The following is a 23,486-nucleotide window of genomic DNA, read 5'->3' on the forward strand; positions in this document are numbered from 1 at the left end:
CCTAAGAGGTCTGCCTGCCTGGCTGTGCTAACAACAGAGGCCCAGACAGGTTCTTGGCTATCAGTACGCTGGGCGGGGCATTGGAATCAGCAAAACAGTCACTACACACAGAAATATGGATGTACATGTGTCCACACACACCTCCCCCCTCTATATCATGCTCAGTGAAGCCTTCTGATCTCCTTGAGGGGAGTGATTGCGGCTCTGGCCTCTCCTCAGCCCCTACAGCGGAAAATCACAAAGTGTTTCCAGCATGAACTAATAAATCTTTCAACACGGTCCTGGCCTCCCATGTATCAGGAACTGTGCTGAGCCATGGGGAAACAAATCCAAAAGATAATCTAGTTCCTACTTTCAAAGCACTGAGACTCTAAGGAGGGACATTTGGAGGAGGGGGGGGACAGTAAAGTTACAAAGGGAAAACAGTTTTGATGTGGTGGTGACAAGGGAGTGACGCCCAACACCACTAGAAGTCAGCCGTTAATACCTGAGTTCAGGGCAGCTGGGTGGTGCAGGGGCCAGAGCACTGCGCTTGGCGGCCCAAAGACTGGAGCCCAAATCTGAGCTCAGGCATCCAATGCGAGCTCAGTCACTGGGCCTGTTGTGCAACCCCCACCTAATACTGGAGACGGAAATGGCAAAGCCCTCCTGTACCTCTGCACGGACACTCGGTCCACAGGGACACGAAGAGAAGGGGTGGATGTGACTGAACAATAACAAACGACAGAGTCTTAGCTCCCAGAGATCCACGGACTGAGAGGTGGGGGGAGCATCAGAGAACACCTGATCCCACCTCTTCATCCCGCAGACCCAGGAGACTGAGGCCTCAGTTGCTCAAGGTTATCTAACTAGTTAATGGCAAAGCTGAGGCAGCAGCTTCCCCCTCTGCAGAGATCTCTAAGCAGACATCACAGTTGGGATTCCTTTTCCATATGGGTCGGACTACACATGGTCACTGAGGGCCCTTCCATCTCCAAAGCTCTGTGCTCCCATGTCTTGATGCCCAGTGCAGGACTCTACCTGCTAAGCCATCACGAAAGCTTTCTACATGGGCTGCCTCACTGGCCAGGGAATAAAGAACTCCAAGGATCTGCCTCCCACCCGCCCCACCACAAGAACAGGCTAGTTCATGTTAGCACCACAGCAGGTACTGGACAGCTGCAGCCCAGATGCGTACAGAGAGGCAGGGTCATGTCTGACTGGGGCCCAGGGAGGGCAAACATGTCAAAGAGAAAAGCGATCCATCAGAGGAAGCACAAAGAGGGGCCAGGGAGCATCCCTCCCTCAGGGCAGATGGGGAGGGCAGGGCAGCAGAGCCAACAGCACGTTTGGATTAAGAGGATTTGGTTGTAAGGGGCCCTATGAGCCCAGAGAGGAGCTGCCTAGGCACTTCCCACATCCCTTCCCTGCAAGTACAACCAATGCCCATAAAAAGCTTTGAAAGTGTCCACAGCAGGAGTGGCTACTGCTCGTGTTAATCAAGGAAAAATGCGCTGAATTATCCAGCTGAGGATCCTTCCCTAAACTCAGGTCTACAAAAGGCAGCACATTCCTAGAGGAAGAGGGCAAGGAGGGTGGGGTGAGGGGGCTTCTGGGAAACCGTGGGCTCCTGGCTGGGGGAGCCTCATCTAGCCTGCATCTGCTGCCAACCTCTCACGAAAGTACCTTGGAGTCTCCGACCAAGCCTGTTACCTTCTTTGGGGCCTGGCCCCTTTGGGCAGCCAGTCAGGCCAAGCTGGGGGCCTCTTTCACAATCAGATTTAAATGCATAAAGTAAAACGCTGAGGTTCACAAAGGAGACCAAAGGTTTTTCACTAATCTTAGCTCTAACTAACAGAGTTAAGGGTGTGGTTTTTTCCCCTCATCCAAGTTCATGGACTGTATGGACTCTGGACCCTAGGTTAAGAACTCTGGCTTTGGAACCTATTTGCAGTTGATGATCCCGGGGTGTGAGCAGAGGCAGGGCCCTGGGACACCAGCCACAAGGAGAGTGGGGAGCACTCCCAGCAGCTCCCAGTCAGATCTCATGAAGGGCTGGATCTGAGGGCGAAGGGCCCATCTCCCTGACCGCCCTGCCCAAGGCCCAGCACTGGGTGCCAGCAGAGCTCGAGCCCCATCAGAGCAGAGACTCTTATTTTTGTCTTATTCCCTGACGAGTTACAGTAGGTGCTTCATAATGCTTGCCTCCATCTGCAACAACTTGGACAACCGAACCCCGTTTCCCACGTCTATTCCCCAGCTTCCTCCAATGCTTGGCTTTAGTCCCACTTCTGTAGAAGGCTTTTCCTTCTCTCTCCACCTGCATGTACCTTTCCCTTTGACATGACTGCCCACCTGTTCTGTAGACATCAGGCATGTGCCCAATTATTTTCACGCTTATTTCCCCCATTAGAACATATGTTCCTTGAGGGCAGGGGCTGCTTTTGCGCCTTTATTTGTATTCCCAGAGCTTAACCCAGAGCCTGGCATACAGTGAGTGCTTAATAAGTGCTTGGTGATCACTTGGTTGACTGTCCTCAGCCTTCCTTTAGAGAGGGCTGCGCTTTGGACTCTCCAGCGCCCTCTCCACTTCCCATCCACAGTTCTGCTTGGTCTGGACTCCATGGAACATGATGCCCCATGCAAACGAGCCTTGGTGCCCTCCCTTTCCAGCTTCCTTCGCTATGCCGGCTTCCCCCGTTAGACTGGATGCTTCTGGAGGACACGGGCTGTCTGTCTTTTTATTTGTAGCCTCAGTGATTAGCACAGTGTCTGGCACACAGGAGGTGCTTAATAAATGTTTACTGAATTCAATCAGCTCCTACCTCACCAGGCTGCTGGCAGCAGGGTGCTTTGTAAACCCCAAAGCATTAGAGGAATGTCAATGATCATGTTCAGAAACATTCAGAGTTTCCGCAGGGAAGTCAATGTCCTGGTGATCTTGTCCTGATTTTAGGGCAGGAGCCCCATTGGGGGAGGGGAGCCACTCACACTGCCCAGAAAACATCCATTCACATTCCTTCAGCGTGTGATGCCTGTGGGCCTTCAGACAAACCCTGAGGAGACGAAGCCCCCCTGCCCACCCCTGAGGAGCCCACTGAGCAGCAGGGAGGCCAGGACTCTCCCCAGCACTCACCAGGATGGCCTGCCGGAGGCCTCAGCAGGAGCCAGGAAGTTCCCTGGCTGCCTAGCATGGGTAGGTCTGCACCACAGTGTCAGCAATGCAAACCAACCTGACCTGGGCAGCAAAGGGGCCCCTGAAGAGGTTCTATCTGGGAAGAATCTGCACACAGAACAGAGGTTTCTAAGCTTTTTTGTGAGATGGACCTGTGAACCTCTGGTCATTATCATGTTTCTAAATGTCTACAACAAAATACACAGGGTTACAAAGAAAACCAATGACATTGAAATGTGATCAAAATATAGTGAAGACAAGCTGAGAGAGCCAGAGATGGGGGTGTGCGTGTGATATGGTGTGTGTGTGTGAGTGTGCTGTGGTGTGTGCGTATGTGTCAGTGTGTGTGTGCTGTGGTATGCATATGTGTCAGTCAGTGTGTGAATGTGTGTTGTGATGTGTACACATGTGTGTGAGTGTGTGCCAGTGTGTGTTGTGATGTGTACATATGTGAGTATGTGTGTATGTGAGTGTGCACGTGCTGTGGTGTATGTGATGTGGTGTGTATGTGTGTGTATGTGAGTGTGCATGTGCTGTATGTGTTGGTGTGTGTTGTAATGTGTAAATATGTGAGTGTGTACTGTGGTGTGTATGTGCCAGTCAGTGTGTGAGTGTGTGTTGTGATATGTACATATGTGAATGTGTATGTGTATGTGAGTGTGAATGTGAGTGTGTTGTGGTGTGTGTCAGTGTGTGTGAGTGTTGTGATGTGTACATATGTGAGTGTGTATGTGTGCGTGTGTGTATGTGAGTGTACGTGTGTTGTGGTGTGTGTGTCAGTGTGTGAGTGTGTGTTGTGATGTGTACATATGTGTGTGTGCTGTGGTGGTGTGGGAAGGGTACCACCACATTGCCATAACAACCACAGGTGGCTTCACTCTCAGAGGACGCATGACAGAACCATCAGGGCAAGGTTCCATGGCAAAAACAAAACCCCCAAACCCCCAACAAACAGTATTTTCTGGGCAAGGCTTTTTGCCCTTGTGTCCTGGAGCTCTAGGAAGCAGAACCCTTTTGGTCCCTCCCAGGCAGCTCACTGAACCCTTCTTGGAATGACGTTTTTAAATGCATAAAATGGAGCGGACAGTATTACAAAGAAAACCAATTCTGCTGAAAGCCTGTGCTCGTCCTAAGTGTAACAGAACCCATTCCTGGGCCCCTGGGTGAAAGCCTCGGCCGGTGATTTGCCCTGCAGGGCCTTTTGGAAGCTGCTTCCCAGAGATCTGAAAGTCTCGCTCCACTCTGCAAGCTCCTGGGAGAAAGAGAAGTCAGCGGGGCACTGACCCCACCTTCCGAAGGCTGCCTTTATGCCAATGGGGAGGTGCCCACAGAGAAGGGCAGACGAGGGAAAGTAGGGCAGCGAGACACCGACTGAAATTTTTTCCTTCTTGATCTGGAAGGCTAATTCCCTTGATGATATTTGGAATTACAAAGCACTTTGAATTTTGAAAACATCTTGCATCTAGGATCTCGTTTGTTCCCCACAAAAAAGGCCTGTGAGGGAGGCAGTACAGGTTATATTGTCCCCCTTCTACAGATGAGGAAACTGAGGCTTAGACAGCCAGGGTGCTGGAAGCACGACTGAGCCCAGAGCTCTCCTGCTGCCGTCTCGGCTCTCTCCTCGACACCTCACTGCCTCTTCTTCCATGCTATTCTTGTTCTTTTTTTCTATATTTTTCTATAAACGATGCTGAATCTCTCCTGGGATGACGGCCCACCTGAGGTGGAACTGCCCAAAAGCATCGTTGTCCCATGATTAGGGGGACTGAGATCGAGGTTATCTGCCAGAAAACTGGGCAAGCCTTTAGAGTTGGGGCCCTTCATGTGACATCCACAGATGCCAAAGAGAACCATGCAGAGATTTCGGGGAAATCTGGAAAGGGGAAAAGAATACTGCTTCCTTTTCCCCAGCCTCAACTAGAACTGAACCTTTCCTTCAATTCTTTAAAACTAAGATTCTGAGAAAACCCCTAGGTTTGAGCAGACTGCCAGAGGCAGAAATTCCTGTCGTAGAATCCAAGATCGGGCCCCATCCCCACTGCTCACCTCTCTGGGCCTCAGAAGGGGTAGACAACCAGACCTTGTAAGGGTTATGGGATTTAAAGATCTTCCATGCCCCATTGGACGTGCTGACGTAGCAGGAAGGGGTGGAGCAAGCGAAAGCGAAAGCCAGGGAAAGCGAAAGCCAGAGAAAGCGAAAGCCAAGCTAGCCGTTCCTGCGGTGACTGGCGGTGGTGGCAACGGCGGTGGCAGCAGCAGAGGCAGCGGCAGCGCGAAGCCCTTTTTGAGTTAGGACTGCTAAGGACTTTCTGCTAAGGACTCCTGCTGAGGACTGCCAGGGGCCGGAGCTGCTGGGAGCGCGCTTCCTGGACGCTGGGTGGTTGCTGTGCGTGGGGAGAGGAGGACCTTTGCCTGAGGTAACCTGTTCTGTTTTAAAGGCTTGAAAATGTGGGTGCTTTCTACTTTATCTACCTGTGCCAATGTCATAACTACTCTGATGGCTTTCACTTTCTGGTTTTGGGACTCAGTCTTTTGGTATCTTAATAAATTTTCTAGTTTATTTCCCCATATGGCAAGCATGACATATTTTGTGATAGATAATTATATCAGCATATCTGTAATCTCCATAGGCATTGTGAATATGGCATTGCTGATACAGACCTCTAAAACCCTTTCTAGCCAGCTCTAAGCCTAAACTCCTCCCAACAACCTGGCAAGAGAGGTCATGCCTGTCGAACACACTCAGCCTCAGAGCAAGGAGAAATGGGATACTACAAATTTCGGCTGGAAACCCAGGTCTAGCATCAATCCCAGAATGATCATGTGAAAAGCCCTGTCAATGGACAAGCCCCTGGTGCTGGGTCGCGGGGCTGTACCTCCAAATGTCTCTCCAGCACACCCCCTTTTCTGCCCTCAATCAGCCATTGCCCTAGCCCAGGCCTCACCACCTCATGCCTGGGCTCCAGAAATAATCTCCTAAGGGTTCTCTTTGCCTCAAGCTTCTCTAGACCCTAGGCCTCCACCACACTCCCACCTGCCAAGGCATTCTTCCTAAAGGTCAGCTCTGTCCGTGAGATGCTGGGACTCAGTAAGCATCAGGGACATCAATGCTTGTGTCCATTTGGCCACCCAGCCCCAGTCTAACTTCACTAGTGACTTCTGGGCCCTCTACAATGCAGCTATTCTGGCGTTCTTACTATTTCTCATGCATAACTTCACTTCCCACCTCTGAGCCTTTGTCCTGTCAGTCCCTCCTCAGTTTTGCTTTTTCTGGTCTCTTTCTGCTCAGGGGCCGCCTCTTGTCTCAGGCCTCTTTGGCCCCCAGGCTGGTGATGTCTTGCCCTCTAACCTCTCCCTACCCCTGAAGGCTCCTGGAGTGCTCAACGGCAGGGACAGTTTGTGTCTCGGTGTCTCCAGCACCCAAGGGAGTGCTCTGCACATGGCAGGTGCTTAATAATGTTCATTAATTGATTGATCAATGGACGCTATGGATGTATGAAGTTCAATGGATGGAAGTTCGATGGAAACACTGCCTTCCACAGTAATACTGATTAGAAAGGAAGAGTACCCACTGCAGAGAGGACACACTCGTGCAGCAGGCTCTGCAGGGGCAGCGATCCTGAGGAGGGAACACCTGAGGGTGGAGCCCAGCTGGGAGGGGAGGAAAGACGTTCTTACGTGATGTATTTGTTGTAGAGGATGAAGGCGTGTTCGATGTTGCCTTCCTCGGAGTAGACGGACGCCATGCGGATGATCTCCACTCCTGAACGAAAGTACCGTCGCGGGGGAACATCTTCGTTGACCTCCACTGCACTGCCCACCTGGATGAGGGCTCGGACCCTCTCGTCAGGGGGGAGGCTCACATCCCCGTGGTCAGGCATCAGGACCAGGATGTTCTGGAGCGGGGAAGAGAAAGCAAGCGGTGCTTAGGGACCCTCTCAATCACAGACTCCCCAGAGGGCGAACGCCAGCTCCCTCGCCCAGCCTGGGCCTGCAAAAGAATCCCTTCTCCCTTCTCCGTTGTCCCTGGTGGCATTCAGCCTTGGTCTGAATCCCTCTCGGGAGGCTCCCAAGGAAGCCCATTGCCATTCTGAGCAGATCCAAAGGCTACAAGTCTTCCTCACATCGATAACTGCCACCATAAGGACAGCTAACATTTCTACAGCGCTCATTCCATGCCAGGCCATGGGACAGGTGCTTTACAATGATTATCTCATGGGATGCCCACAACACCTTGGAAGGGAGGGGCTGGTATGCCAAATGTCTCTCCCTGCAACTTCTCCCAGCTGATCCTTGGGGAGTCAGGCAGAACAAGGCTAACTCCTTGACATAAGAGCTGCCCCGTTCCCCATTTGGCCAGTCCTCCCAGGCTTTCTGGGGTACTGCCCTCCTCTGGAGGCACTCTGGTCTGTCAGGGTCACTCTAACCCTGGTCTGGCCAGGGCAGAGCCCAGGGAGGAGTCACAGTCATCAGTTCCACACCCTGAACGATGTTCCTATTGATTCAGCCTAGGATAGTCTTGCTTCTGTTGGCTGCTGTATCACACTGATGATTCTGATTAAATTGGCTGTCCACTAAAACCTTCAGATCTTTTTTAGAACCAATGTTCAGCTTGCCTTCTCTATGGCTGACAAATATCAATCCTTCCCATCGTTTTGTTCATAAGCAGATATCAAAGCCTGAAGGGGATCAATCATCACCATTAGAAAGAACATGGATAAGGGAACCAGGGAAGGGGAAAGGGTAGATGATAGCAGCCTTCAGATATTTAGGGGCCTGTCATGTGGAAGAGGGTCAGACTCATTCTTCTTGGCCCTGGGGAACTGAGAAGCTGAGTCAATGGCTAGACTTTCAGAAAGGGTGATTTAGGCTTCAGGCAGGGAGGTCACTTTCTGACATTTAAGGCAGTCCTGAAGTGGAATAGGTGGCCAGGCTATATGACCCTTGTCAGGTATGTTAAGAGTGTAGTGTTCAGACAGGGCTTGGTCTAGACGGTATGTACAAGGGCCTCCACTGCGAGACGCTGTGATCAGAAAAGGAAGAATCTCCCACTGAAGGGGTAGAAATAGGAAGGGACACCTGTCCTAGGCATAAAGCCAAAGAAGTTGGTTCCAGCCAAGGCCCTTCCTTTACCATCACGGGGTTCACCCCCTGCCCCGACCTCAAGGTCAGGAACACTGCCCAATTTCTCCAGGCACTCCTCACTGTGGGCTGCCAGCATGCAGTATACAGTACTGCTTAAGAAACTTAAACCATTTTATTTAGTTTGTGGAGGATGGATTGGCTGATCTTATAAATTTGGGCAGGGGGTAAGCAGAAGGGCAAGCTCTGACTTTGTCTTCTGATTCCTCGGTCCATTCCTTACATTGAATCAGCATCACTTGTCTTACCACAGCAATGAGCTGCAGACTTGAAAACAAGATTTCAGGCAAGCCCGTCTTTGTTACGTAATCTCTGAAAAGCAAAAGGACAGGTAATTACCTTGTAAGGTAACACACTGTCCTCTGCCTCAGGCCCAAGCTAGGTCTGACAGAGAATTGAGAGATATCACTGCAGAGATTATGATACCCAGACCATCTTCTGGACTGAATACTTAAGTCACGACACACCTTTGGGATATTATCTGAAATTCCCCATTGAAGGTGCTTGGTTCTGGAAACCAGATGGAAATGCCAATAAATTAAACTATTCTATCTACCAACTTGCCCTCTTAAAGATCTGCAATGGTCAGGGGTGGCTAGGTGGTACAGTGAATACAGCACCGGCCCTGGAGTCAGGAGGACCTGAGTTCACATCTGGCCTCAGACACTTAACATAATAACACTAGCCCTGTGACCTTGGGCAAGTAACTTAACCCCAATTGCCCTCCAAAAAGCAAAAAAAAAAAAAAAAAAAGATTTGCAATGGTCTTGGTTCTCACCCTGGCATTCAATGCCTTCTATAAGACTGGCCTTGATTTACTACTTCTGCCTTGTTCTCACTTCTCCTCAAACTAGATGGGCTCTCCATTCTAATCACCCTCATCTCCTTCTCATCTTTCACATTCTGACTGAAGCTGGACTCCACACAGCTACTCATGAAGCTTCCCACCAGAAAATCTTCTCTTTCCCAGGCTGAATTCCACACTTCTGATAGCTACTTCCCAAGTCATTCAGGAAGGGTCACTAGTCCCAACTGTAGGGGCATTGGCTGGAGTAGGGAGGGGCCTCAGATAACATTTAAACAATGCCCTTCCTTCTACCAATGAGGAAACTTGGGCCCTGAGAAGGGATTTGGCTGAGGCTATACAGCTAATAAGTGACATTTCCAGATACAGACTTGTCCCTGTGGACTTTGGACAAGTCACTGCCTGAGCCTTGGTTTTCACTCTGTAAAAGGAGGGTACTGGACTAAATGTCTTCTAAGGTCCTGCCAACTCTCACTGTTATGATTCAGTGAAAGTCACTCAAATTTCAAATATGGTTTTCTTTTTCTTTTTTTGCTGTTTGAGCAGGGAAGGTAAGTGACTTGCCCAAGGTCACATGGCTAGTTTTTGTGTTAAGTCTCTCAGGCCGGATTTGAACTCAGGTCCTCCTGACTCCAGGGCATGTGCTCTATTCACTGAGCCTGTCAAATGTGTTTTCCAACGAAACAATTCACTTGGGATTTGTCCAAGTGCTTAGAAATAAACACACCTGCAGAGAGTTTGGTGGGGCCTTACCTGAGTAAGGTAACTTACAGATTAAACTTGGGCAGTGCTACCTACATACCATGAAGCCTGGAGTCAGAGGATCTGGGTTCAAACATGGACTAGTACCTACTATGTGTGTCCCTTTGACCAAGTCATTTCACCTCTGGGTCTTGGTTTCTTCACCTGCAAAATGAGCTAACCTAAGAGATATCTAAAGGCCCACCTAGCTGCAAGCCTATGGTCCGTGGAAGGATACCACCACCAAGATGGAAGGCAGAACAAGTGGGACAGGGTCACAACATCATCTCTGAAGTCTCCCCATTGATAAAAGTGAAATCATCACATCCTGCTCTGTACCTCAGTGCAGTATCCTGTGTGCCATAAGAGAAAGGAGAAACGGGACTTAATATCAACCAATAAAAACTGGTTAGACCCGAGCAAGTACAGGGAGAAATCTGTGCTAACATCATTCTGAAAACACTGAAGGATGAGATCACAAACTAGCTACCTGAAAGGAAATCGGGAACCAAAACAATAACAGAATCTGAGGTAGTGATACTGCCTAAAAAAGGACATCAGCGATCACCGGCTCACTGTGCGCCTGCTTTGTCCTCTAGAAGGATCTCCCTCCTCTTGGCAGAGAGGTGGAGGGCTGAGCAGGGGATGATGGGCGGAGAAGCTTTCATCCATAGTTAGATATGGTCACCACATCAGTTGGTTTGACTTTAGTAAACAAGGGAGGGCTTATTTAATGCTGGGGGAGGAGAGAAGGAAGACCCTACAGAGATGACTGTGATATAAAACAAAAGCTACGGATAACTTGTTTTATAAAGTTCTTGGTGAGAATGTTGGTCCTCTTGAAAAGGTGAGAGGGATGGTTGGTAGACCATTTCCTGGTCTACATGCCACAGAATTAACTGAGAGGCACAGAAAATACAAGAAACTAGGGTTTGTCTATTGATTATAAAAGAGGAGGCAGAACAGGCAGCCTTCAAGGCTTTCCTCCAACACCTTTCTGGCATATATGAAGATTAAACTCTGGAAAGCTTTAAGAGATGTCTCTGTTCTTTGCTCCTCTGATGACCAAGCACAAGGAAAGCTTTACAAAGGGAGAGAGTAGGATGCTGACCCAATCACTGTCCTGGACCATGTTCAGCACAGAGTTCGGATGGAAGGAGGATCCCCTGGAGATGGTGGGGTTCTCCAGGTACTCTTTGGGGATGATACTGTGATGGCATCAAGCCCCAGAGGATTACTCGAGAGAGTCTTCAAAGGCCACTCAAGAGACCAACCCAAAGGCACAGACAAGAACAACTTAGGAAAACCAAGTAGATGAGAGCACCTGTTGTCTTGACTGTGACAAACTATTGTTGCTTGAATTTGTCCATCAGTAAACAAGCATTTCTTAAGTACTTACGATGGGCTGAGGACACAAAGAAAGGCCATGCCAGTGCCTGCCTGCACGAAGCTCACAGTCTACTGGGGGAGGAAAGCAACCACGTACAGGTGACATGTGCAGGATAAATGGGAAGTAATTCAGACAGGATGGCAAACAGATTAAGAGGGCTCAGAAAAGGCTTCCTGGGCAGGGCAGGGCAGGAAAGGAAAGTAGTGGGGACCTGAGGGAAGCCGAGCAGGTCAGGAGATGGAGAGGAGGTAGAGAGTTCCAGCCATGGGGGACAGTGAGGAAAAGTGGCTGAAGCTGGGAGATGGGGTCTCATCTGAGGATTGGCAATCTCCATCACGAGGAACATGGGGGGGTAAAGTGTAAGAAGACTGCAAAGGTCAGGTCAGGTTATAAAGGGCCTGAAAAGCCAAACTGTTGTTGTCATTCAATCATTTCAGTCATGTCCAAGTCTTCATTTGGGGTTTTCTTGGCTAAGGTACTAGAGTGGTCTGCCATCTTCTTCTCCAGCTCATTTTACAGATGAGGAAACTGAGGCAAACAAGGTGAAGTGACAGGCCCAGGGTCACCCAACTAGCTAATATCTGAGGTTGAATCTGAACTCAGGTCTTCCTGATTCCAACCCCAGTGCTCTATCCACCTAGCTGCTGAAAAACCAAATAGGCATTTTAAAAATTTGATCCTGGGGTAACAGGGAGCCATTGGAGCTTTATTACTGGGGGGGGGGAGAAGAGAGGGGTGACACAGCCACCCCTGAAATTTAAGAACAGTTGGGAAGAAGGGCCTGTGCCAGCACAGTGAGGGGTCAGAGGGGAGCTGTCATGAAAACCCAAATGGGCTTGGCCAAAGATTGGACATGGGGGCTGGAGAGAGTGGGGAGTCAGGCAGAAAGGAGGGCCTGGTTAAAATGAGCAGCTCTGGACATGGCGGGCTGAAGATGTCTTCCGGCAACATCCTGTCGAGGATGCTGGCAGGTGGAGATGTGAGCCTGGAGGCTGAGAGGTTAGGGCTGGAAGAAGAGACCCAGGAGTCACAAGCACCAGAAACTGCCATCGAATCCAAGAGTGATAACATCACCACGCAGAGAGTACAGAAGGAACAGCAAAAAGGGGGCCCAGAAAAGGGCCCGCAGGCCAAGTGCAGACAGACGCACCAGCTGGGATGTCTGAGGGGAACACCACCGAGGATCAGGGGCCAGGGCCAGAAACCCAGGACAGGTGAGACGGCATTAGGGGCAACGCAGAGGCCTTTCCAAGAGCCCAAGCCCAGCCTTCTTAATGCCACTCTTCCTCCGGGGATGCTGAAGAGTGACTTGTCTACTGAGAGCCGGGGAAGGGCCCGCACGGCAGCCCAAAGATGCTGGCCCTCAGATGCCTCCAGCGGTGCCGGCTAGGGGCCTCCTACTGGGAGCTCGGAGCTCGGGCTCAGCACACAGTAGGTGCCTCAAAGGCCTTCAGGCGTGAGACTCAAAGTGACCCCTAGAAGGGCCCTTAGACGTAGCCAGCCCAAACCTCTCAATTTACAGGTGGGGAAACGGTGGGGGGAGGCCCAAGAAAAAGGGGGGGGGCATGAGGGAAAGGGAGGAGGAGCTTGACAAGGATGGGACCGGGAAAGGAAACAGAGCCAGGGAGAGAGAAAAGAGACAGACGGGGAGAGAGGGACAGAGAGGAGAGACCCAAGACCTAAGGGATGGAGAAGAGAGACAGGCACTGGAAGACACAGGGAGAGACAGAGAGATGAGAGACAAGAGAGACAGAGATGAGAGACAAGAGAGACAGAGATGAGAGACAAGAAAGATGAGAGACGAGAGAGAGACAGAGAGATGAGAGACAGGGAGAGAGAGAGATGAGAGACAGGGAGAGACGAGAGACAAGAGAGACAGAGAGATGAGAGACAAGAAAGATGAGAGATGAGAGAGAGACAGAGAGATGAGAGACAGGGAGAGACAGAGAGAGAGAGACAGAGAGAGAGAGAAAAAGAGAGAGAGAGAGGGGAGACAGGGAGATGAGAGACAGAGAGATGAGAGACAAGCCGCAGAGCCAGAGACAGCCGGGACGGAGCCGAGACGAGCCCCGCAGCGGCCGCGTCACCCCCTCCCCCAGCCGTTCCTCCTCCCCTCCCCCTCCTAGGCGCTCCCACTCACCCGCCTCTCAGCTTCCGCGCTCCGGGCCTCCCCCAGCCTCGATCTGGTTCCCTCAGTGCCCCGCCCCCGACGCCGGCGGAGCCGCGCGAGTGACGTCACATCCGGCGTCGGCCTCGGGGGAAGGGCCTCCGCGCCACCCGGCCGCGAGAGAGTAGTGATCCCGCCTCCGCTGCTCCGCCAGAGCCAATGGGGAGTCGCGGAGAGGAGGCCATCTTGGTAAAGGAAGGGCAGCGGAGAAGTGTGGTCCTGAGCCGTGTCGGTTGGGTCCAACTCTCTGTGAGTGACCCCGTTTACTGGAGTGGTTTGACCCAAAGGATACTGGAGTGTTTTTTACCATTTTCTTCTCCGGTTCATTTTACAGATGAGCAAACTGAGGCCAACGGTGAAGTGACTTGCCCATGAGGTCGCTTTTGAACTCAGGTCCCCGGGACTCGGGGCTGAGCTCCACGGAGAAGCATTTTCCTAAAGGGGCGGAGGCACGTCCCGGCTCCCCTGAAGAACCGCCCGCCATAGAGTGAATTTACTTAGCTCTTTAAGGTTTGCCAAGCGCTTCACCCGCTCATTTGTGAAGCACCTACTGTGTGCCAGGCACCGCGCCAAAGGCTGGGGGAGAAAGAGCCCCTGCCCTCAGGGAGCCGCCAGTCTGACGGGGCAGCGCACGAGAGCGCAGGCGCGCTGCGGGGCCGGGAGCCTTCTTGGGGGGAGGGGATGAGGGGCTCCGCGGGAAGGGGGGTGAGGATGGGGGAGTCCGCGGGTGGGGGATGGGGGTAGAGGGGCTCTGTGGGGGGGAATGGGGGGGGGGCGGGTGGGGGATGGGGGGTGAGGGGCTCTGGGGGGGGGGGGGGGGCTCCGCCTGGGGGGGTGCAGCTTTAGAGCTGCTCTGTGATGGAGCGGGGCACCTTCAGCTCTGATCCCCCAAATGTAGTGGCCTTCCAGGCCCCAGTGTCAGCTCCGGCCATTTCCCGTCTCTCTCCTGGGCGGCGCTCTGGAATCTCCAGCCCCTGGACATCACCAGGACCCTCGGACGTGTTAAACGGGCCAAGAGCCCTGAAGGCCTCCCGGTCACTGCCTCGGGCACCAGCCTCCTCCTGGACGCCTCACGCCCCCCGCCCAGTCCCGGCCACCTTCGGCCGTTCCTGGCCGGGCCCCTCCTGCGGGGGTGCTGGTGCAGGCCCATCCCCTCCCACCCGGACGCTGGCCCCGCTCCCTTGCAGCCTCCCCTAAAGGCAGAGTCTGGCCCTTCCTCCCCCCCGCGTCCTGCAGCGGGTCCTGGAGGTGAAGCCCAGAGGGGGCCGGAGCCCCTGGGAGGACGGGAGCCCCGAGCCTGGGTGGGGTGGCCCCTCTCGGAGCTTGTGCAGCAGAGATAGTGGAGAACGTGTAGAGTGTAGGGGCCGGAATGTTTGTGCTTCATGATAAAGCCACTTAGAGAATCCGGTGTAGACATTTCCCTGCCAGCCGCATTCCCGCAGACACACACTCGACCCACGTGGGCCTCTGCTTCAGCAGGGGCCGCGGCCCCTCGTGTTCACGAGTTTAGTGGGGCAGGCAGTGGACAAGATAGACCGACCTCTCCCTCGCTGGCTCACACCTCCTCACTCCCTTGGCCCCTCCTGAGTCGGCCCTCCTTCCTCTCTGCCCCGGCTTTTCTCCTGAGATCACTTTCCCTTCACTGTAATTGTTTCTTCCCAGCTGCCTTTGAATTTTCTCCTTTTAGACGTCGAGCTTCCTGAGGGCAGATAGTCTTTTGGCTTTTTTTTTTTTTGTATCCACAGGGTCTGGCGCAGTGCCCAGCACACAGCAGGCATTTAATACATGCTTATTGCCCTGTGGACTTCCCTCCCCGACCCGCACCAGGGGGTTCTTTTTTAACTTTGTGAGCATGGGGCAAGCAAGTTCAATTCTTCTGAGCCTCAATTTTCTCACCTGTAAAATGGTTCTAATTATATTTTTCTCCCTCACTTCCTCCTGTTTGAAGTCATTTTGACTTGAAAATATTGTTGAAATATGAGCTGTAATTAAAACTGAAAAGTTAAAAATAAAAACTTGATTCACCAACTATGCCACAATATTTTTCTCATTACTTATTCAGAGACTGCCCAGTTCTTTATGACCTTGGGTGAAAGCACTTTGTAAACACACCCTTTTGAGTGAGATTTACTGGTGACCCAGAGGTCGGGTCACCTCTGAATGCTGAACTGTGGATCTGGAGGCCCTGAGAAAGGGGAATCCAGGTTACCCCGCCCCAGTACACTCTAAAAGTACAGCGTGGAGAAAGGCTTTAATAAATACTTTTCGAACAAGGAATGCATGAAATGGTGTCAGTCCAAAGCTAAGATGGAAAAGACCACACTTTAAGGACCCGTGGTTTGAAGTCATCACTTCAGGGATTTAGGAGTAAGGAAGGGACCCCCCAGAGCACCTAGTCGAGTCCCCTGATTTTCCAGTGGAGCAAATGGCCACATAAGAGGCATTAAGGGATTAGGTGGCAGTGGACAGAGGGCTGGGCTTGGATCAGGGAGACCTGAACTCACATGCACCTTCAGATACTAGCAGTGTGATCCTGGGCAAGTCAACCTCCGTTTACTTGTTTCTGCAATCTGTAAAATGGGGATAACAAAAGCACCTACCTCCCAGAATTCTGGTGAGGATCAAATGAGATAACAATGTGCTTGGGCATAGTGCCAGGCACATAGTAAGGAAGATAGGAATGTTAGCTATTATTAAGTGAATTGCCAAGGTAACAGGCAGCACCAGAGTCTGGATTCGAACCCAGATCGAGTGTCTCCAAATCTAGTGTGCTTGGCCCTGTACCACTGAGCCCCTTCCCCAAGCTCCCTAGGACTGAGTAAGGCATTCTTGCAGCATTTCTGTGACCCAAACATGCTTTACTCCTTGCCCACCCACAGTCTCTGCATGTAACCAGGCTGGTGGGCAGGTGACAGACACAGTTTTTCTAACCAGGAGATCGATAAAGAGGCTTTGGCCCATCTGACTCATCTGGGCTGCCTCCTCTGGGACTCTGCTGCTGTGACAGACCCTCTTGGCGCCTGGCTTTTCTGCCAGCCCCTGCAAAGAATGGCTGGGCCCTGGGTGATGGGCAGCCACCACTCCTGGCCTCACTGAATGTGCATTCCGACTGTCCTCTGGGCTTCCCCACACAGTTTGATGAGTACAATTAGTCCTTGTCACCACAAGAGCTGACCAAGCTTGTACCCTTCCATGACAAGAAAAATTGATTGGAGACTAGCAGGAATGTGCATGAAATGTAAATGTAAATGGATAAGCCAGGCCTACCTTAGACCAGAATATAAGTTCATTGAAAGGAAGGATGGTTCCAGCCTTTGTTTCTGCACACAGCCCAGAGTCACACAGCTAGGAAGTGTCTGAGGCCAGATTTGAACTCACCAAGGCGAATCTGGCACTGTGACACCCAGCTGCCCCTGCTAAATGCTCGTTAGCTGACTGGCTAATGGAAGCTTTTCGTTTTATCAGTGGTGGATTTGTATTGAGTCATTAGCTTTCCCCTCAGGTTCCAAGCAGACCAGGCTGTGTCTTCCTATTTCATGCAGGCCCTGGAGTGCTGCTGCAGGCCTGTCAGAGTAACACCAGGGCAGGGAAGTTTAGAAGATCTGTAGTGTCTAGTTTCTGCCATTCTTGTTCCCTTCAGAAGGCTCCAGAGAAGGACAAACTCAGTATGACTCCTCCTCGGCCCTCATCCTCCTGTCTTGCAGTATTCGACACTGTGGACCGCCTCCTTGGATCCTTTCTTCTGCTTGGAATTCTGGGACACCCTTCCTGGTTCTCATGCCAGCTCTGTCTGCTCCTCAGTCAGTCTTCTTGATTTGATGGGTCATCATCCATGTCCCAGCTCCTTGGCTTGGACATTCCTGAAGACTGCCATCTGTGTTTCTCTCTAGGTGCTCTCACTTCATGGCTGCATCAGAGGCCAATGAACTATTTTTAGGGTTTGACACAGAAAATTCTGTACAGGTTGGACTAGAAGGCCTCTGAACTGCCTTCCAGCTCTGTGGTCCTAGGAGGCTGTGAAAGGTCAGATGATCACTTATGTATACCCTCCAGGGAATTAATTTTTTTCCTTTTTTAAAGTGTTATTAGGGTAGTGGATGGAGTCAAGAAAACCTCATTTCAAATCCTGCCTCAGGATCCTGGACAAGTCACTTAACCTCTCTCAACCTTACTTTCCCCACCTGTGAAATGGAATTAAAAAAACCCCGACACCACCTATCTTCCAGTGTTGTTGTGAGGATTAAATGAGTCACTCGGATTCCTAACCTTGGGGTCATTTGTGACCTACCCCTGCTCCCCTCATGTTCAGTCAGTCCACTCTCCCTCTGCAGTATTTCTCACATCTGTTCCCTTCTTTTCTCTTGGAAGGCTATCACCTTCCTCCAGGCCTTCATCACCTCCTGCCTGGTCTATTGTAATTGACTCTAGTTTCTGCTTTCAGCGTCTCCTTTCTCTAACACCTCCACCACCCCGCTGCCAAAACCATCTTCTAAAGGACAGTGTGACCATGTCACTTCCCTGGTCAGGATTCTTCAGTGATTCCCTTGTGCCCTAGGAGAAACTACAGAACCCTCAGGTAGCATCTAAAGCTCTGGGCAGTCTCTTCAGGGCACTTTCCCAGGCTTGTCTTACACGACTCTCTGCCATTCATGTTATGTTCCAGCCAGTTTGGTCCACTGGCCATAGATGACCTTGCCTTCAGAATGCCATTGCTTGAATGGCATGCTTGCCATGCCTAGATTGCACTGGCTCAGCTCTGCCAGCTGAAACCCTTCTTTTCCTTCAGAATCCATCCCTGGGTCCTCTCCCTTCTCCTTGGCTGTCATTCAGTTGCTGTTCAGTCATTTCAGTCATGTCTGACTCTTCAGGACCCCATCTGGGGTTTTCTTGGTAAAGATACTGGAGGGGTTTGCCATTTCCTTCTCCAGCACATTTTGCAACTGAGGAACTGAGGCAAATGGGTTTAAGTGCCTTGTCACACAGCTAGCTGGAGGCCAGATTGGAACTCAGGGGGGATGACTTTCTGTGTCCAGGCTGGGTGTGTGTCTCCATTTGCTGTGCTACCTAGATGCCCCTCCATGGAGCCTTCTCTAACAAAAGTGTGCCACCTATCAGTCCATTGACAAGCATTTATCAGGTGCCCGCTGGCTGCTAGTGGGTGTCAGGAGGCACATTCCCTGCCCTCAAGCAACTTTTCTTCTGTTGGCAAAGAATCTATATGCAAAAGGAATACTAGCTCTTTTGGGAGGGAGGGTGGGTGCCACCAGCTTGGGGTCAAAAGGAATCAGAAAGGGCTTCACGGGGGTGGTGATGCCCAAGTGGAGTCTTGCTCTCCTATTGTCCTCGAGCACCTGGGAGTTCTCCTTTGCCTCTATCACATTCTCTTTCATAGAATATTGATCTGTGTGGCTGGTGCAGCCACACACTCACAGCAGAACGGAAGGCATCTCGGAGATACCGTCCTCTCGGCACCACGAGTCTCAGTGTTTGTTCAATTTTTTAATCATTTATTATATTTTAAAATTAAATTTTATTTTGACATCACCTTCTTTTCCTAACAAAGACCTCTTCTCTTCCCCACATGGAGAGTTATCCCTTATAACAAACAATAAACAAGGGGGGAAAGTTGGGCCATGTTAACCCACATATCAGTCAAGTCTGACAGTGTGAACAGTATTCTTTTTTTTTTTTTTTTTGCCTTTTGGAGGGCAAGTGTCTGAGGCCTAAACTGAACTCGGGTCCTGACTCTGGGGCCAGTGCTTTACTCACAGCACCACCTAGCTGCCCCGTGAACACAGCTCGCAGTTGTAAAAAGGTAGCCTAGAGCCAGGAAACCCCGAGTTCAAATCTTGCCTCCAGACACTGATTATGTAACCCAGTGCAAGTCACCTCACCCGCATGCCTCAGTTTCCTTACTGTAAGAGATGGAGATAATAATTGCACCAACTCTCAGGGTTGTTGTGAAGATCAATAGTATTTGTAAAACCCTCTGCAAACCTCAAAGCATCATATATATGCTAGCAATTATGAAGATTGAAGCAAACCACTCGCTCACTCTTGTTTCGTTCCTTCTTTTGTTCACTCCATTGGTTATAATTCTTCACAACTTGCCTAGTGTTTAATGCGAAGGTATTGTAGAACCTATATTTGATTGCATGACGCCATGGGAGGGAGGGGGGGAGAAAATTCGGAGCTCAAGAGATTGTGGAACTGAATGTTGTAAATGAATAGTAAATAAATACATAAATAAAAATAATAATAATAAAAAAAGAAAGTGCATTCTCGTGCTTTGGCTTGGTCAGTTTTGCACTCCCTGTGGATGTTGCAACAGTTAACCGAAGTCTTCCCACATGTCATAGGCATAAAAGACGTCTTGAAGCCTTCAGATTCATTGTTTCTTATGGTAACATTCCACGTGTATTCATGTAACAAAATTGGTTTTGTGTTTCCTTATGGATGGATGTCGACTTTGTTTCCAGTTTTTTCCTACCACAAAAAGGGCCAATATAAAGATTTTGGTGTAAATGGGCCTTTTCGTCATTGGACTCCTTGGGACAGTGGGATCTCCGGGTCAAAGGCCGCGGCAGTTTAGTTGCTTAGCATAAAGCTCAGTGGATTTCCAGAATGGATTTCCATTCTATATCATCCAACACTTAGGGGAACATTGTTCTGGGGACTGAAGATTCAAAAATAAAGCCAAAAAATGAATCCTTGCCCTCAGGAGGCTTACTATTGGGGTGACCTATCAAAAGAACAAGGAAAAGAAGGTCTTTACTGTACTGGAAGATTTAAAAGGTGTGAACAGTGATCGAACAAGATCTCAGGGGTTTGTGGAATTGTGACCTTGAGAAGGTAAGTCCAAATTTGGGAGGTCACAGAAATGGTTAGTATGTAAGGGTGAACAGTGAGTGACTCCTGATCAATGGAAATAGCCCCAGTTCTCATTTCAAAACGGAGGTAACTGGCTCCATCTACTGGACTAAATGTTAATATACGTTCAGAAGAGGCTGACAGGAACCTTGCTTTATGGATGGAGCATGTCCCCACCCCTGGACTAAGGTATACCAACTGATATTTCAAGCTACTGGAGAGCCTTGTACTTAAGGGATGCTAGTGTTAACTCATTTGCGAAGGGAACCATCTTTTCCTCCCCAAAGAATTATCATCCCTTAATTTAACTCAATCTCTCACCTATCTGGCTTCTTAAAGAGGTGAACAATGAGAGAAAAGAAGAACCGCACCTATTTTCTGGATCAGATAAAGACCAGATTTTTTTCAAACGGCTACAGAGCTCCAAACATTTAATAACAACTCACCTTTACCTGCAAACTCTTAAATTTTTGCAAAGTTCTTTTCCCACAACAATGCGACTCGCCTAGGGTCACATTGGCAGTAAATGGCAGAGCAGGGATTTGAGCCAAGGTCTTCTGACTCCAAAGCCAGTGTTCTCATTATAGAATATGTCATCTAGCATAAGACATGAGAAAACATGGAAAGATACAAAGCAGGAAATGATTCTGACCTAATAGGATGACACAGAGCACAGAGTGCTAGGCCTGGACTGTGGAGGAGCCTGGTTCAAATCTGGCCTCACACACTGACTTGCCTTGTGATCCTGGACATGTCACATGACCTCTGTCCACTTTAGTTTCCTCAGATGAAATAAAGATAATAGCACTTCTCTCTGAGGGTTTTGTGAGGATCCAACAAGATATTTGTAAAGCACTTTGCAGTCCTGGCACAGAGTAGGTGCTCGCTCAATCCTTCCTCCCTCCCACCCCCAAAGCAGGAGATTTGGGTTTTCCTGGCTCTACCAATAATAACTCATTGTAAGACCTTTCCCCAGTAATTTCAGAGCTTTGGGCCTCTCTTCCCTCATTTGTAAAGGGGTGTATGTGTGTGTGTGTGTGTGTGTGTGTGTGTGTGTGTGTGTGTTAACTTGATGGTCCCTTTGAACTGATTTCAAGAGAAAAACCAAAGTCCAATTGATCTGCCTCTTCACTGAACAGCTCCAAGTTCAGGAGCCTGATACTTAATTTTTTTTAAAGCCATTTATCATTAAGTTTAAAACCAACATGGAATAGCAGCACACCAAAGGAGGGGAGAGAAAAACATGGTTCCAAGATGTGCTCCCAGTGGAGAGCCACTCCCCTTACCTCCCATCTCCTCAATTTGTATCTAATTACTTACATGTTGTCCCTCACCTGCATTCAAATGGGAGCTCGTTGAGGGCAGGACTTGGTTTTGCCTTTCTTTGTACCTCCAGTGCTTAGCATGGTGCTGGTCATACATTAAGATCTTAATAAATGTTGATCCAAGAACAAGTGCCCCATGTAATCCAGAGGAGTGCAGACTTGTTCCCAATTCCATTTCTCGTGGAATGGATGGATGGATGGAGGACGTAACAGGGATCAGAGGAGCCCAGGCTTGTTCCCAGTTCCGTTTCTCGTGGAATGGATGGATGGATGGAGGACGTAACAGGGATCAGAGGAGCACAGGCTTGTTCCCAGTTCCATTTCTCGTGGAATGGATGGATGGATGGAGGATGTAACAAGGATCAGAGGAGCACAGAGAACCTGAGTGATCTCAGGGGCAGCATCCCCCAAACTCCTCATTAGAGAGATGGGCTGACTTGGAGAAATGGAGTCACTTGCTCAAGGTTACAAAGGTGGCAGCAGAGGCAAGATTAGAACCCAGGTCTTTGGACTCCTGGGACAGAACTCTTCGCACTATGCAACATTCCCTCCAATAGTGCTGATAGAATTTAGTCCAGTGGCATCATTTTAACAAGAAGTACCAGAAGGTTCAGAGAAGGGGGATAGCTGGGATCTTGTGGCCTTGTCCTGAAACCTTCATGGGGCTGAAATCTGAGAAGGAACTGAGGAATAACGGCAGGGCTAAGGCACCACCTGTGGGCTCTACACTGGTTAGCTTGGGGAACTCATCAGCTCCCATAGAACCATCTTCTTGGTGGTGATGATTCTCAGATCTGCTTGTCTAGCCCTAAACTCTCCTGACTACACTCACGTGTCCAACTGCCTGTTGGACATTTTTGCATGGGGAATCCTGTAAACATCTTAAAATCAACACATCCCAAACTGAATTCAACTTTCCCCCAAGCCTCTTCTTTCAGCTTCCTGATTGCTCCCAGGCAGGCAGGCAGGCAGGCTCTACATTTGGGGCTTCCCCTTCCCCATCTCCAATTTGCCTCCACGTCCTGTCTCACTACCCCTACCTGCATGATACCTTTCATACAGACCCCCCTCTTTCTTCTTGGCACTGTCCACACCCTGACGCAGGTCCTAATCACCTTATTCCAGGACAGGTGCAATAGCCTGTCGGTGGGGATCCTTGCCTTGTCTCCCCATTTCAGTCTATTCTCCACTCAGATGTTGTAATGGGAATGTAAATTTTTAAAATCTTCCCTGCCCCTAGGCTAAAGTGCACCTGGAGCCTGGGGTAGGAGGCTTGTTTTTCAATAGATACTTTTTGATTAGCCAGTGAGTCAATAAGGTTGTTACATTCTCTGAGCCAGGAGAAAGCTTTATAATCCCTGATGTGTAGCTTTGTTTTGGGGCTCACTTTGAGAAGTGTTCTGTGATTTGATCAGATGAAAGTCTGGGAAGCCGTTGTCCAGAGCCCCCCGGCTTTGAAACCCAGATGTTGTTTGGTATGGATGTAATGGTTGGACAGTTTGGAAAACTGTTTACTTGATTTGTTTCTCTGTCTTGATAATTCTGTCTGTATATTCTGAAGTTCAGGGTGCTGACCTTTTCCCCCTGAACTAGGTAAATGATACATATCTGACTGATTAAAGTAAGCTTGTTAACCCATTTTGAGTTGCTTTCCTTTATCAAAGCAGATTCAAGAACCTGTGGTGGCAGCGACCCTGGGGACACTGGGGTGCTTACTGCTACAGATGTCAGCAGTCTTCTTCAGCCTAGGCCTGGCAGAGTCCCGTCCCCTCCTCCCTCCATCCCCATTCAGTAAGCTCCAGAGATTGTACCATTTTTAAGAGCAAACACAGAATCCTGCTTCTTGACCCAGCCTCCTCCCACATCTCCAGCCCGCTTCCACCTTGCTCTTC

General features: G+C 50.0%; 1 protein-coding gene and 1 long non-coding RNA gene across 2 annotated transcripts in view; one reads left to right on the forward strand and one right to left on the reverse strand.

The window, feature by feature from the left end:
- STAMBP (STAM binding protein) overlaps positions 1-13,492 on the reverse strand; it is a 30,110-nt gene extending 16,618 nt beyond the window's left edge. Inside the window, exons 1-2 of the mRNA XM_069102809.1 lie at positions 13,373-13,492; positions 6,833-7,050 (exon numbers count right to left, since the gene is read on the reverse strand). Coding sequence (XP_068958910.1) covers positions 6,833-7,035 — 203 coding nt within the window. The 5' untranslated portion in view covers positions 7,036-7,050; positions 13,373-13,492. The remainder of the gene's footprint in view (positions 1-6,832; positions 7,051-13,372) is intronic.
- A 16-nt stretch (positions 13,493-13,508) lies between these two features.
- On the forward strand, positions 13,509-15,428 carry LOC138172960 (uncharacterized). Its single transcript, XR_011171276.1, has 3 exons — positions 13,509-13,648; positions 13,734-13,909; positions 14,298-15,428. It is a non-coding gene; the product is annotated as an uncharacterized lncRNA (long non-coding RNA).
- Positions 15,429-23,486: the final 8,058 nt, after the last annotated feature.

Source organism: Petaurus breviceps, unplaced genomic scaffold (genome assembly GCF_028583685.1).
Source record: "Petaurus breviceps papuanus isolate PSGF00001 unplaced genomic scaffold, PetGlider_PUasm1.0 556, whole genome shotgun sequence".
In the NCBI taxonomy this organism is placed as follows: Eukaryota; Metazoa; Chordata; class Mammalia; order Diprotodontia; family Petauridae; genus Petaurus; species Petaurus breviceps.